The sequence below is a fragment of the Prorops nasuta genome, unplaced genomic scaffold, assembly GCF_024137725.1.
Source record: "Prorops nasuta isolate Cenicafe-Biocafe unplaced genomic scaffold, Cenicafe_Pnas_1.2 PNAS00006, whole genome shotgun sequence".
Lineage (NCBI taxonomy): Eukaryota > Metazoa > Arthropoda > Insecta > Hymenoptera > Bethylidae > Prorops > Prorops nasuta.
In genome coordinates this window covers 1326642-1343430 of record NW_027116803.1, presented here as the reverse complement: position 1 = coordinate 1343430, position 16789 = coordinate 1326642, and the positions used below count along the sequence as shown (strand labels likewise).

The window sequence follows — 16789 nt, the reverse complement described above, 5'->3', positions numbered from 1 at the left end:
ATACATAAATTTCACTGTCAGTTAAAAGAAGTCCTCAATTTTCATTGTCTCCTGGAAATTTTTCTATGCCAAACATGTCGTGTCGCATATGCTTCATACTGTGATGGTAACTCGTGGAATATCCCATTAGTTATACCATCGCTGGCTTTCTACATTAGATGAAAACTTTAATTATAATTTACTAAAACATTGAAAATTAGACGTGACACCTCTATCCACTAATGCATTCAATTTACTTAAACCTAATATTTTAAAATGTTTAAAAATATTTAATTGGTCAAACTAAATTTTGTATTAATTCTGGTGATATTTACAGTCGATTAAAACAAACGCTTCATTACGATAAATATTTTGTGGATAAAAGTAAATATTCATCTGTTTTTAAAAATCTGTAATTGATTTAAATAAATGTTTGAAAATACGCGAATTCTCGAATTGAAATATAAATTTTTTTAATCAAATTAATTAAATTTTTAAGTACACTTGTGTATTTCGTACTCTTCAATTATTACACAATTTGTAACATAGGAAGTATTTAGGTTGATTCTCCAAAGTAAGCTTCCTTGGGCTGGCTTAGTTTGAAAATAATCTCCAATTACTCTTCCCTGGAGGTTCGATCATGTTAAAGATGTGTATCACACTCATACCGTTCGTGTAAAATACTTACTAGTTCCCAAAAATGATAAATACGTTTTATCTCGCATGAAACAATCAAAATCGAAATGTACATCTAGTGAGAGACGACTAGACCAAATGATAAATTCATTAGTGTTTCTGAAAGCTCCCGAGATAAACTGTAGAGTACGTAATAAAAAATAAATAATTCCAATGAAAAACTGTGGGAGAGTGTATGTGAAAGAGAAAGAGAGATAACTCGACCACCTACATTTCGATTCTCCCCTTTCTCTGATCCCTAACAATTTAAATTTATTATATATTATATCATTGTCCAAATTCACTAAATTAAAACCATTACTTTAGTCTAATCAGTAAAAATCAACGAAACAGATTAAATAATTCATTAACAATTCCATTGAAATAAAACTTGAATGCCTTTGTTCGAACTATAAACATTTATTCATGTTCCACATGCAATACAATAATTTAATCCATCTAGTAAAATTTTTCAACTAAATCGTATTCATAAAATTTAACCAAATAACGTATTTCAATTTACCATTCACTTTTCCAGTATTCCTCATTTCGTTGATTCAATAATGTAATTGGATAAACTAAATTTGAAGTTGAATTACAGGTTTTTAGCGGAATCAACTCTTTTCAATGCTCCGCGAAAACTTTCCACCACCCTAGTTTTTCTCTCTTCTATATATCTACAAGATAGTTGTTTAAAAATAAACGCGATTGCCTTTGGTGAAATTGTGCTATAAGAACAGTCGATTGAACTGCGTGCTTAATTCTTAAAGCCGCTGTCGCTTTAAGCTGACCTTGTCAAATATCCGTCAAGCGTTCGCTTCGTTCTAACTCAATACGATTGATCATTAATATCAAATTGTGCTTATTTCGATAAATCCATTAGTCACTGTCACGCCTCTGGTTATAATCTCTGCCGACAAGAGTTTCATTAAGGTCTCGAGACGACAGGCCTGGAAAAACACCAATTTCCCGGATGCTCGAATAAAGAAAGCTCCACTATGAAAGTGCAGGAGTGGAGAGCTATTGTGAATTGTTTTTAGCCTAGCGAGGACGCTTTGTAGGCTCGCGTTCTTCGGTGAATAATCGAGTTAGCTAGCTTTCTACTCGAATGAAGTGAGGCGATCTGGGATGGTAGCCAGATTAGCTGGTGAAATCCTTGGAGAAAGGAGAGTCGATAAGGTTTGGTAAAGCGGCTCACGATGGCTCGCATCAATCTCTCGGACAGCTTCGGCTTCTCACCTTACCCATCGGCTACCTGTTAACTCTTTGACGCCCAGGCCTGTCGCCAGTTAAAACCCCAACACCTGTTAGATCCCTCAAACAACTTTCATCCACCCACTTCGCCCCCCACTATTTCAACTTTTTTCATTCGAAGCGATTACTCCACCCTATTCACTCTTTCTTTACACAGCCAATTTTTCCAATCGCCATTTTAACTCTGCTCAAATTGCCATATCCCCATTGATCATCCACCCAACCTGGAAGAGTTTAAGAGGGAAGAAATATCCTAAATGGAGAGTGATCTTAGTTTGATTGGACCCCGGCTCTCAATCTCCGGCCAAGGTGAAGCTAATCCTCAATTAGATTTCCAGAATTCATCCCTGTATATATATATATATATATACTATAGTATAGCCTTCGCGCAGTTACGGGAGAATCTCGCTTTCTGCAGGATATATATCTAATAAAGTAAGAGAAGAAAGCGTCTCGTGATTTTCCTTCGGGAGAAATTATTCAGATCTTCCGGTGAGAGTTATATTCTGGTAGTTCTCGGCTGCCAAAAATCTTATCGATTCGGATCTATTCATAAAATGCTTTTCCATTAGTCGTATATACCTCCGGAAATCAGATTCGGCGCACACTCGGAAAGTCGCGTGCGGCAATCATAAATAAATTGTTCAAAGCGTCGTAGGAAACGCAGTGCGGTAGGATTTTGTGCCTTGCCAAATGCATTCCGGGTCCGGAAGGATGAGGAAATGTTGGTGAGACGCGCGGGTGTGATCGAGGGAACTTGGCGTGTGGGTGAAGAAAAAGGGAAGAGGGGACGCGCGCGCGCGCGTGTGTGTGTTTGTGCAGGGTTGGTTGACTGTGACACAACGAGCAATTCGGTTTCCTTGCCGGGATGCTTTCATCTCGATCAGATAGAATTGCGGTGTTGCCGTTTATTCAAGCACAAACTCCGGGAGCCATTGCAAAGATTCGCGAACTAGGCAAATATAGAAGCGAGAGATCTTGCTGTGGAACCGGCTAGAAAAGCAAAGGTAAGAGAGATCTTTTTGGCACTCGATTACAGCCTGAAAAACAACTCCACGTCCCTTTCTCCTTTCACCAAATACCATGCGATTCGCAACCTTTTTCCGCCTTGATTTCGTGTTCAGTCCGCATGCAGCGAGGAAAGGGGAACAAAGGGGCAAACTGTATATATACACTCTTTTACCGATACCGCAAAATAAAGAAATCAAAAGACTCTGCACAATGACATTTAAATAAATCAATTTCTATATAGGTTCGACGCCAGGTTAAAGTTGACGCTATGAAATAATATTGATTTTGAAACCGTAGCTTCCAACCGAGTCCCCATTAGTCGAAAGCAATTGTCATTTGTCGCGCTCGTATGTGGTGAAATCGTGAGTCGATGTGGGAGATACTTGCAACAATGGATTCACTTTTGTATTTTTCCCCTGCTCCTTTTTTTCCCGTTTGTCCCGTGAAGTAGATTCCAACGGGATCTTCTCAGATATCGTGTACAGTAGAATAAGATACGAGGAGACGAGAGGTTCGATTGAGAGCCAGGGTCTGTTTTGCGCACGGAAAGAGAATTCTCGATACGTATAGGTTCGAGCAAGGATTTAGCAAGTTTATCTCTTAAAATTACTTGTCCATTGCTTTAGCCTTATACTCCTTTCGAAAGTATGTTACACTGAGAAGCACGTGCTACGCGCTGTCCCAACTTTATTCACTCCACTTTTGCCTTGAATTTTCTCGAAGAATACAATACATATAGCTCTCATTTCCCAATTTTCACTCAAAGCCCAAATTTTCCTCGCGCCTCTCCCATACCAAATTCCTTCGATATTAGGATTGCACTGTTTCTCATTGTTTACGAGATGTACTTGTCTTCCTGACAAAAGTGGCATCATAAAAGTATTGTGTGACTGTTTTATCGCATTGCTCCCCTCTTGCCTCTGGAACGAAGGATCAACTATCTCTCAGGGTTTTGTTTGCTAGAGTAGGGTGGAAGTGTAGCTTGTAATGGGAGTGCGATCTTATCAAATGCATCATGTCTTTCAAGCACCTACACGTGCAACTTTCCTTATACGCCACTTAAGAGGCTTTCTGTATACGTGTACACCAGGCTATACTTTATAGTATATATATGTTTCTTCACGACTATAGCTGATGCGAAAACTTAATAAGATAGGGAGGAAATACACGAATCATCATATTACCAAAGGCTCTAAGCCCACAGTCATGGTCTAATAATTCTTTTTCCTCAATACCGGGATCTCCTCCACTATATATATATATATATATATATATATCCTGTCACGATTTATCTTCCAAAAGTACTATTGGAAAGAAGGAAAAGTATCATCATTCAAACTGTCTTAAGTATATATTATTATATTAATTTGTGAAATTGGACTGTGTATATATAGAAAATACAATGCAAACCTGCATTCTGTAAAAGCTTGTTATTTCGATCAACCTTTAATCATTGGTTTCATTTTACGATATGCTCCAGGTGGAGGAGGATTGGAAATACGTGGCGATGGTTTTGGACCGGATTTTCCTGTGGATTTTTACGGTTGCCTGCATAGTTGGAACAGCGTTGATCATTTTCGAAGCGCCGAGCCTTTACGACACGACGAAGCCGATCGACATCAAGTACAGCAAGATCGCGAAGAAGAAGATGATGCTGTTGAACATGGGTCCGGAGGAGGATTAGTCGACGATTTCGCGCGGCATCGGGTCGCGTCTATCGAAGCATCAGCAGCATCAGCACCAGTCATCATCGTTCGCGATACGACAAGAACGAGATGACGAGGAAGGAAGATGACAAAGACGAGAAACTATACGATAAGTCATCGACGGCGAGGTACCTCGGCCGGTCGTCATCGAAACTGCCGATTTTCGCGTCGACGTGGATGAGGACCCTCTCTCGGATAGTGTTGGTGCGGTGGTGGTGGTGGTGGTGGCAGAAAACCGACAAGGAAGGGGAAAGGAAACGCGCGAGGCAAAACAGCGAAGGATGTAAACGTGTCTGGAAGTCGAACGATAAGCCTTTTCTCACCTTTCGGCGAGAGCGAATGCGCTGATTGCTCGGATTTCTGCCTGAAAGCTTTGCGAGTGCTGGAGCGAGTGCCATATGTATGAGTGTGCGAGTGGCTGCGTGCGAGCCGTCAGCGTGTCAGACGTGAAAAAGGATGTTGGATTATGAAAAGGAGGGTGATGGGGTGAATGTTGGGAGAGAGTGTAGAGAAGAAGCGACCGCGCGAGGAACAAGTGTGCCAAGATGGCGGACGGTGAGAAACAGGCCGAGAGAGAGAGAGAGAGAGAGAGAGAGAGAGAGGAGGAAAAGTGCCAAATACGCGAAAAACACGCGCAACGTATTTTTGTAAATCTGGTTTCATACGTAAGGCTAGAGTCGTGCGGCGAGACGTCGAACTGCCCGAACTGCCGATTTTATATTAAGCAGACGTTTGTAGCGAGAAGTATAATATATAAATAAATATACATACACACGCATTCACGATTACACGTACACGCAAACATACTCTTATGGAACAAAGAGAGAGAGAGAGAGAGAGAGAGAGAGATGCAAACACTGACAGACGCACCTGCGCGAACGTACCGAGCACTCTATACCTATATACTATACTCCCAGTGAAAACATTTCAATTCGTGTAACTTTTAGCTTTTTGCTGAAAAAAAATATAATATAGCATTGGCCGGTCTCAATAAAAAAGTTCCAGACGAGAAAAAAGGGTTGCAAGCTCGAAAGATATACGCACACCGGTCACGAGTACACACTTGCACATGCGCCGAATTATCGCAACGGTATATTATTGTATAACGTATTAGAAAATGTTCTTTTGCAGCGAATTCATCGAGGCGACGAGCGTTGGACGGAGAAGAGGATGTTGAATTGCGAATAATAGCAATGAGATTGGACTGATTCGAGGCGTATATATAGTTCATCAAGACCCGCGTAGTTAGCGATGAGTAAACCGCAAATAAGAGCGCACAATCCTAGTTTTATCCATCGTGCAGAAGGGTGAAACGATGGTAGAGGATAAGAGAGAGTTCCTGTTCGCTAAAATATTCAGCCCTACTGTATTTTACATAGTCGAAAGACTAGGGCACTAAGAAGCAGCCTAGTAGAGAAAGCTTTGCGAGCAACTGCCAATTTTAGGTGCGACCTCTTATCTAATCTGCTGTTGCCGGGAGCGAGGAGAGTTTCTGTGCGTTGAAGAGAGTAAAGGGTAGAGGCCGAGGAACGCTAGAGACGTGCGAAGGCTTTCCTACGAGGGATCAAAATTGATTCGCATCGCTCGTTGTGACGAAAATGTCAAAACTATAGCCCAAAACTGACCGAATTTGATCGTCGACCCCAAACCGGAAGTCAAACTTCACCCCCCTCCCCTTTCTCATCTTTCTCCTTCTTCTCTGCTTCCATTCATTCCTATGATAAAAAGCCTTGAGAATACATATTACCACGAGACACTCCCGTCACTTTTCCTGCTCGTCGAAAAATCATTCCAACTCGCGAATTGCAAAAGTTTCCAATTATTAAGTTACTCGCGTCCTGCTTGAGCCACTTCGATACTTGGGAGATCGGTTAATTATTGCCTTCCCCAACTTGGCTTCTGTCCACAGGACCATTAATCACGTCGAGCAGTCGTAAATGTCGCACGAAGCTTATCCTAAAAAAAGCCTTATCCTTTAGCATTGACGTTTCAGACCGAGTTCTCGCAGATTCCCTTAACAGATTCGGTTAGTTGAATTTACGGAATTCTCCGAGAGCGATAAGCGCAACGGGCGTGACGAAAAGGAAGGGGAAGAGGGAGGGAAAAAATGATCGAAAAGTTGTATTGGTTAGGGTGGAAGTTTAAAATTTTTTTGTTTCTTAAATAAAGTCAGGCTCGTACGATAGTAATTAAGGATCGTCTGGCTCGAGTTGGGGCTGTACACTCCGTTAGCGTTCTTGCTTTTCTTGGATGGTTGTGCGTGGACCACCCTGTAGGTAGAGGGAGCGTGGTCCGATCGATACCGACACCATAGCGACAAGAGGAGAAAAGGAAGAACGTTGCGTTTCGACTTTGTCCCCCGGCAGACGAGATTGGTCCAGAAAAATCTGTCCCAGCCAAACAGACGCGAACCTGCTACAGGGTAAGATGAAACTGAAAATTAATCCTTTCAAAGGAAAGCAAAACAATACAAAACGAAAGAAAAAAATAAATAAGAGGAGAATATCTCGCGAGAGGTCTATCCCTATTTGTCCGTCGAGTCTCGCGTTCCTCGAAAACCTCAACGCTCAAATTTCGGGTTTGGAGATCAAAGACATAAACAGGGGAAGGGGGGGGGGGTGGAAGAAAGGTAAAAGCAGCGTTCGCGCGCGATGGTGCACGTCCGCAGCACGAGCTCACACACCAACACATTTATACACTGTTTATATACATATACATAAGCGTACATTTATGAATTTACGTATACATACCGAGAAAAATGTGAACGAGAGGAGGAGGAGGGCATTGGGACACACGAACAGAGTGTCCTCGCCGAAGCGATATAATAATCAATTTATTTGCTCACGTAAAGGTAATGGTATAATATATGTAATATGTGCATATAGGTGTAAAGAGTTAAATAGAATAAATATAATCGAGGAATGGACGATTTACTCGCCAATGTATCGTCAGTGAGCGTCGTGTTGATAGCGGTCAGTGATCGTGATGTCATATATAGTGGTGAACTTGCAAGGGAGGGTAGGGGTGGAGGGGTGGGGTGGTGGTGGCGTTGGTGGTGCCATTGCAGAGAGGGTGAACAAACCCAGCAAGACGCAACTTTGGCAGTGTGTACTTGCTTATGTGTACATACGCGCTCCTGAAGAAACAGCGGAATCTAACAAGAACCGGATGCGAAAGAATTGTAATAGAAAAATGTAATTTTAAAATCAATCGAAGTCTCGCAGTAACGGAGTAGCCTTTAAATACAGGAAAAAAGGAATTGAAGGTATTAAACGATCGTAACTGAAAAGAGGAAGTGATTTATCAAGAGAGGAGAAAAGATTAGATCTGAATTATAGCTTATTATTGGAAAACGTGGATAATGCAATGATAAAAGAGTAGCAATGAGGAAAGATAAGAGAGACGAGATTTATATTGAGACAGAACGTTACAACGTTTCAGATCATTGTAATTATAAAAAGCCTTGATTTTTTGCACACAATTGTCAAAATGAGATAGAGACAAATCAAATCTAATAATAGCAGCCTGCACTGATCGTAACACATCTTGGTACTCTAAAGATTATTAGGTAAACAGCATTCAAAGTGGAATCCATCTTGGTAAATATTGATTGTTTGCCGCAGGAATATTAGTAAGAGCTGTAGAAAGGATGGTGAGAGAGAGAGAGAGAGAGAGAGGGAGAGAGGGAGAATAAAATATTAAGGGTTAAAACAAAAGCAGCCAGCAAACGAGGTCCAAGATGTAGAAAGCTCTGGGATAATAAAAATTATATGCAGAGAAAATAAACAGCGGAATAAAAAATTGGAAGAGAGAATTTAGTAGGTCAATCGATGAAGAGACAAATTAGTTGTTAGACCAACGTATGTACACATACAGGAGTTACTGCACACTATAAACAAAGAGTTTTATTGGTAATGAGTTAGTGATAATCGATCGACGAAGACAATGCACGAGGACTTTAAAAAGAAATTAGTGCTTGTTAATAATTAAGATATAGTGTAGATAATTAAAGTTAGGAGAAAGGAATAATCGGAGGGCTTATCGTCGGAATGTACATTATCGGAATATCTGTATAATCTGAAAGTGTTAATTCCTTTGAGGGAAGAAAGAGTATATATATATATATATATATACATATAATAGATGGGAATGTTAATCTTTTGTCCTGCAAAAATTAATTGGAGTGTAAATTAATGGAATATTGCGTTAACCCCTTGTTCGAGACGAGTAATAAGCTGCGATGTACTATATTATAATATAAATAAGGAGAGCAGTCATATTTATAAATAACAGCAGGAATGTTAATTCCTTTGTGTTAATTCGGGGGAGCGGTGGTGCATTTTTCTCGACCTTCCAGCGTCAGTTCGCCAAGTGCAACGTCGCCGGAAAGCCCAATCACGCGTCTTCCTGTAATTCACTCCCCTCCCGTGTTTAACGAAAGCCAACCACCAAGCTACCAACCAATCGTGAACGAGAGAGAAGAGGCTGCAGAGAGATTTTTCGTTAATCGCGATAGAACGGGACACGGTGGGATACGTGCCAACACGTAGAAAATGGCTAAACGTATTTATAAACACCTCGCAAATCACTTGTACAGGGTTCACGTTGTTCAGTATTTATCGAGTTAATTAGGAACCGTTGGACGTTTTTCACGATTTTCACGTTTAGAAGTATACACACTGGGAACGCCTATGGGAAGCAGTCTCGAATTGGAAGAACACTCGTTTAATAATCAGTACAAATAACATGGCTAAAGATTCGCCCCTGTAAGATAAATCAACGAATGCTCTCGCCAACCTACCCTGCGATGCGATAAGCGTATAACAATGCACGTGGTTTTCCCTATTCTTGACTCCTTGCTATATATACTATATGTATGCTACAGCTACACACAATTCCCCAACGCGCAGCCTTTATTGTAAATTTCATCCAAACAGTGGAATATCGAATTTTTAACTTCGAAGCACGTTCGCACTGGTGTCCCAGTCCCTTATTTTTACGATTTGTACGTAGCTGAGCATGTTCCTCGCGGCACGCGAACCAATGGTAATAAAAGAATTGGGCTAAAAAAAAGTGAGAGACAAATAATCGATAGATATTTCACGGAGACTTGCCGATCGCGTAGCTTCAGTATCGTCTTCCCGCCTTCGAAATCCCCAGTTTTTTTGCTACTCTCGCGTATCACGGGTGAACAAAAATATATATATATATATATATATATATACACACACACACACACACACCAGGGATAAATGTATAAATATACATATTATTCGTACGTAAGCTATTATATATATATATATATACATATAAAAAAATTATAAAATAAATATATGCACGCGTGTCGTGCGCGCGGTAGGCTGTTAAGTAATTTGATAAAAAGTAGTGGATAAATGTAACTGTGTAAGTTAATCTATAAATAGGTTTGATTGCGACCCACGAGTAATCTTGCGGACGAGCTGGATGGCGTGAATTCTTGGAGGGTGGCAATCGCGAACGCTCAAATAGAAAGCAGTTTAAATTATTCGCAATCAGAAGCTCAAAGAGGGCCCTGGATCACTCCTAAAGGAAGTTGTATTTCGGGGTGTGTGAATGCTTCAAGAGGTCCTGGAAATTCTGAAAGTTGAGGCGAAAAGCCATTTTATCCTGGCCAGGCGCACTTATTTTACGTAAAAATGTTTTCGCGTTCAGATGGAAGATTTTCCGATGGGTTCGAGCAGGTAGGAACATCAGGAACATAATATATATATAACCAGACGTAGAAACAGAGAAACCCAAACCGTCCATAGAAAAATTGAGAGTGCGATGGCCGAGACGACTGCAAAAGACTGTACATGATCTCTGGGACCTAAAAGTCTTTCTTCCCTTCTTCGGGAATTCTCCCTTTTATCAGAATCTCCAACTTTTTCTTCGCCAACGCAACGGCGTCCACTCCAACACGATCTCATTCACATTCTCCGATATGAACTCTGGTCAAGATTTTCAAACTTTAGCTCGATTTGATGTTGAAATCCTTTTCTACGAAATATACTTCACTCGGTTGTCTATTGTCCTTTTTAAATTCCCAATGTGCCATCGAGATACAGCTGAACTCCGTCGAATCGCATTCGTAAAAATTTCACGCAAATAGCTTTTTCATCAAATCGATATAATCGATCGTAAATGCTCATGAGTGACAATTTTCTGGGACAGATATTGAACGAAGCATTTTTTTTTTTACCTTCAGAAACTGCTGAACTTAATTTCCTCGAGTATATACATGCTTCGCTTTTTATATACACGCGTTTTCGAGTAATCAATCGAAATAACGATACACTTTTAGAGTTTTCAAAAAAATAGAACTGATTTGTAAGACTCGTTAAAATGCCACGTTATTTATTTTAGCTTTCCCAGAGATACCGAAAGAATGCTTCGAATTAGTCGTTTTATCATAAGAAAGTGCTGTTGGAATGATTCAAACGTATCAGAAAAATATAAGGAATAAAAAGAACCTTTAAATTTGCTTCTTCTTCAATCGTTAAGTGTGCTCGCGAAATTCCGCTCCCCCGACAGCATACAGCATCGAATATGTCATATTAACAAATGACACCTTAATAATATACTGTACTAAGTTCACAGTATTTTTAAACCATACAATTTGCATTAGATAAAATTAACGGAGACAGTGTACAAATAATATTGGCAATCGTTTAAACAAACCACTTGTATCTCGAGTCTTCCTAAAAAATCCTTGGATTCTGTCCATGATCCTGTTCCTTTGAATAATATGTCACAGATACACGGGCTTGCTTTTCAAGAGAAAGTGACACAGAGAAGGAAAAAATACTCCAAGAATATCCAACATTTTACAAGTTTGGACAAACCTTCGAAAAATTGATTGGGATTATACGTTCTCCAAAAATGATTCAGGATCCTTTCGCATCGATATGAAAAAAGTTCGTTGAGAACTTTTACTCCAAAACTCAGTAGGTTCTCGATATGGCGTCGATTGGAATTCCTTCGTCCGTCACATTAAATTAATTTACGAGAGGAACGCTGCGAGCTAGTAGTAATTCTAATAGTTTATTAACCGTAGAAAACTGCCGATAATCGTTATCACTCTTATCAAGAGACTTTGTGATTCAGCAAATTACTTCATTTTACCCGGAGCGAAAATTTCGAGGAAACGGACTGATTTATTTTTATTGTGCCATTTTGCAAAATAAGTATGTTAGATGACCCGACCAAGACGCAAACTGCCACATTGCCAACTTATGAAAAAACAATATTCGGCAATGGAAAACCAAAAAAGTTTTCTTTCGAAGAAAAAGTTTCTTAATCTTTGATGCTGAACTAGAGAAGTCAATGAAACTGCAATACCCGGAGTATCACGTTTCGATGAGAAAAGATCGTGATACTTAAAACTGCCAATCAAGGATATCATTGCCAGTAATCGTATATACGTTCCTCCCGGAATTTCCGAAAGTTCTTTCCTAAACTTTTCATTTGATTTCACGAATGCTGCAACCCCAGTATGGTCCAATTGGTCCAGGTGTAAAAACTTCATTTCATTTATAAGTGAGTGAAGGAATGTTGTATTTTTTTTTGCCACTGTCAAAGCTAAATAATTATGAATAAAGTAATGCGATTAAAGAAATAATAAGACGAAAGAAATTGAAATACGATCGTATAAAGGATTCCGGCACAAGTAAAAAAGGAGAACGAGTTAACAAAAAGTCGGGTCAAGCGCTCTTAGGACAAAGACCCCTTTTTGAGTCTTCTTCTTTTTTCCGAAGCGTAGAAATTTATATTAACGTCGCCAGCTCGCGCATTGTTTGCGGCTTCGAGTAAAAAATGAATGCCTCGTTTGCCCTTTTCATTTTGCGACGAGAAAGATTCCAACGCAAGCCACGCGAAATTTTTAGCTGCTTTATCGTGTACTCGGGGAAAATAATTCACGAATTAAAGATTTAAAGTCCAATCTCCGAGAAGAAACAGGCTCGACGTTCAAGGAGATATCATTTCGGTAGAATTTATTTGCTCGTCGTTTACTCGCGTAACATTTTCCATCAACATCGTTAATTCGTCACTGATCACCTTTCTTCGTTGAAAATACTTCATCAAGAGGCTGGCCTCTGTGTGAAAGACGAACAATTGTATAGATTAGTTAACTTGCACTGGAAAATATGCAGGTTCTTTAAAAGAGCATCATGAGCAGGAGTTTCTAGCGACGTACACTCGCGGTTAAGATGACAAATTTTTGCTCAAAACTAAATAATTAGTTGAAGTAGATACAGCTAGATCTGACCCTTATACGCCTTTGCCCCAAAAGAAGCACTCGAGCTTTCAATAGTAATGCCAAAAATCATTCGTGAATTCTCAAACGCAGATGGCCAATAGCAAGCTACTGTAAGACGTAAATAATGACAAATACCTAAAGACAGTATATCAGCATTAAGGTCGTCCGTGACTAATCTGTATAATAACCATATATAATTATTTAATGCAGTGTTTCGTGCGTTTCATTGATAAAGATTCGAAGGAGGGGGAGGGAGTGTAGGTTAATATTAATAATAACGCTGGAGTGTTAATGAATACCTTTAAATAATAATCCGTTAGCTAATTCTTAGCGATTAAGAATACTAAGGGGATAGCAGCTATTGTAATAATAACACTTAACATTTAAGCACGTGTAAGATATAATGGAAAGAAATAATAAAGGACGATTGAGCCAAGCCAGAATATTAACTTGGCTGGCCACTTAAGAATCTTCGAAATCTTTTAATTAGACACTATATAATTGAGAGAGGTGCAAGAGGGTTGGGGGAAGGGAGGAAAAGAACGAGAGTTGCATTGTTAATATTACTACCGAAGCGATTATTATTAATCTCGAATAAATCTGATAGTATTGTCAAGACAATCACAGAGACTCTTACTGTTCCATTCACTTAGTTGGACCATTCATTGATATTTACCACTGGCGACCTCGTCAGCAACGACGAATCCATCAGTTTATGTTAACGAAAATGGGAAAAAGAGTATGTGAAGCAACGTTGAGACGATCAGCAAGAAGCGTCAGCAACATCCACGCCCTTCTCGTGAACTTAACAGGAATGCGAAAAGAAAAACTGGGAAATGGCAACCTTTTAATGGCCACCACGCGTCAACCACCCCCCCCCCCCTCCTCGGTACTACATTCTGCAGTTGCCCAAGCAAAAAGCAGCAAGAGAACGGGATGGGAAATTACAGCACGTTGTATAAGTGTGTCGAGTGTGCCGCGAGACATTTTTTTGTACGCCTCATATTTTCTACCGTTAACACGAGTCATCGTTATCGCATTCGAGCCAATTTCACTCGACGCGAGCGTCGCGTTAAGAGTTCGTGGCGGTAAACACCGTCATTCTTTTCCCACAGAGTACGGATTCTCCCCAACGAGAAATCTCTTAACGGGCGAACTAGAAAAGGGACGAGATAGAGGAATTTACTACACGCAGACACGCGCACACACCAGATGCGCGCGCACACTTGAAATAGAGTCATTACGTAATTACGTAATGAGGTATACCCTCAGCGTGAAAAATGTTTTTAATTCTCAGTACGGAGGATAATATCAGGCACATTGTGGATGGGGAGAAGAGATATTTGCTTGGAGCTCTGCGTAGTTGGATTTTTTCCATCGTGAGTCCTGAATCTCTTCTGGACGGAAAACTTTCACGGTTCCGTCTGATATAAGTCGTAGCCGAATCACTTGCACAGGCCAGACTCTTTCGACCCGGATCAGGACTCTCCCTTACCAGCCAGCCAGGTCATACCTGCTGATCATCCGTACTGGAAAAACCGCATGAATTACCAAGCATGTATAGTTACGTCGATAAACCACTGCACATACGCGCTTAAAGGCGTACACACACACACACACATACACAAATACATACACAGTCACTCACTGAGACTAAGAAACGGAGGCTATTTGAGCGTTTTGTTATATCCGTAAAAAAAGGAGAAACTTAGCCGACGTGTGTTAAGGGAGTTAACGTATCGAATCTACAGTTAAATGTTTACGATAAAATTACGGGTAATTAAGAAATTCTAGATTTTTTCTAACTAATCGAATCGTACGGCGTACTCGTGCCAATCCTCTAGATTTACGACCTAAAACGAGATATACAAATGGAGATGGGAGGGCTGTTATCCTATGTTAAGTCGGCTTGGAATATATTTGATTAAATGTAATAAACGAGCGTGTGTACTTTTTGTGTGAGTTTCTTTCGTGTGCGAAGAGAATCTCTTGAAGCTTGTGACTATTTGAGTGTGATCGTGTGTGTGTGTGTATGTGTGTGTGTGCATGAGCGAGAGTGAACGAAAGAAAGAGAGAGAGATAGAGAGAGAGTAACAAGGAGGTACTGAAACGGAGAGACGACGCAGAAACGTAATTATTAAGAAAGTTGTAAATCGTAATGAGGGAAGAAAAGTGAGAGAGTGCAGTGATAAAAAATTGCCGGACGAATTCCCTCAAGCCCCCGTTTTTCTCTGTTTTCTGTCAACCAGAAACCTACCACTTTTCGTCGCGTACGGCTTATAAGTATACTCGAGAGTCAAGAGAAACGCAAAGTTTTTCATGCAACGAGTATCCCTTCGCGAATGAAACTGACCCTCTTTCTGCTTTAATGACGTTGAATAAAAAATAATTAGCAAAACAGCTTCCTTAATACGCGAATGTTAATCGAATTTCGATGCTATTTCTTTAACAATAGCATCCGAAGGGATTATTTGTGTCAATGAACTATAACGAGATATATACTTAACTGCGAAGAACAGCTGTATAATAATTTGTAAAATTAATGAAATTAGAGCGGAAAGAATTCGGCCAACTGGAAACTCGTTGCGTGAAAAGAAAGGAACTGGACTTTACCGTGTGTACACGTTTATAATTATATATAAATACTTTTATATTTCGAAGAGACATCAAGGAGAATCGATTACGATAAATTCCGTTTGTAAGTACGAACACGCCTAGGCGAACGATGAGGAAGCGGTATAATTTTATAAAAAAAAAAAAAAAAAAAATGCATCGCGTTCAACCCGGAGCTGATGGCAAAACTTTGTTGAATTTTTACGATCTAGTGAATTGTAAGAAATTGTGAAGGATTGGGTTCGAGACTCGTTAAGGCGCTTCGTTGATCCGTTATTTCATTTTGGAAATAGCGAATAAGCAGATTCTCGAAAGAGAATTGCTAGCGCGTCTCGTAAACCGCCTTTCTTATTAGTATTTGTAATGATCGTTGCTTCAGTGGTAAAGCAACATTGGTCCTTTAATAGCGCAAAACGAAAGAAAACTCAGAAGAAACCGTGTCCAAGGACTCTTAAAAGTCCGTTATGTAAGAGAGATACGAGGTCAAATGTTTTTCCAAAGTTTTGCGGTCTTGAAGAACAAGCTATGAACCTCTGACCGTAAATATATCGGACATCGAGTAGAAGCAAGAGTACCCAGTCCCTTGCATGGATAACTTATCTTTGCCTATTGGTATTAAGATCGGAAAATGGTGGAATTCTAACAATTTTTTTTTTTTTATATACAAACCTCTTTCACCCTTGTTGTAAGAGTTTACCACATCGTTGCAAAAATCATTACTGAAATTAATGTTTATCGTCGGTTATTGCAAAGACAAAAAGAGAAAGAGAGAGAGGGTGAAAAAGTGAGATAATATTTAATTATATACAGAGTATAAAACGCACGGAGGTATGTTTTGCCATGATCGCGCGTCTCTCTACGGTTATTATGATTATTATATTTATTGTAACAGTGGCTATACTTTTATTGCTAAAAATTCTAGCGTTATACCGAGGATAGAGGCAGAGGAGGAGAGGGAAGAGATTTGTATATGTGACTTTCTCTCTCTCTCTCTGTCCCTCTTTCTCTCGGATTATTAAAGAAAGAGGAAATCGTGTCTGGGAAAGAGAATGAAAACTGAAGGAATTTGTTTTAAATAAACAACGAAAATCACCGAGAACTTTACATTCTTGAACATGCCGATATCTCTCTGTCTATCTGTTTGTCTATCAGTCTGTTTGTCCGTCTGTCTATCTGTCTGTCTGTCTGTCTGCCTGTCTCTAGTGTGTACGTGTCTGGGTATCACAAACCACGAGTGCCACCTGCCCAGCACCTCCATATCGTTATTGGTCTG

At 39.9% G+C, this 16789-nt stretch overlaps 1 protein-coding gene across 1 annotated transcript in view; it reads left to right on the top strand.

The window, feature by feature from the left end:
* nAChRalpha1 (nicotinic acetylcholine receptor alpha1) overlaps positions 1-4785 on the top strand; it is a 91219-nt gene extending 86434 nt beyond the window's left edge. Inside the window, exon 7 of the mRNA XM_066728754.1 lies at positions 4400-4785. Coding sequence (XP_066584851.1) covers positions 4400-4603 — 204 coding nt within the window. The 3' untranslated portion in view covers positions 4604-4785. The remainder of the gene's footprint in view (positions 1-4399) is intronic.
* The last annotated feature ends 12004 nt before the right edge of the window (positions 4786-16789 follow it).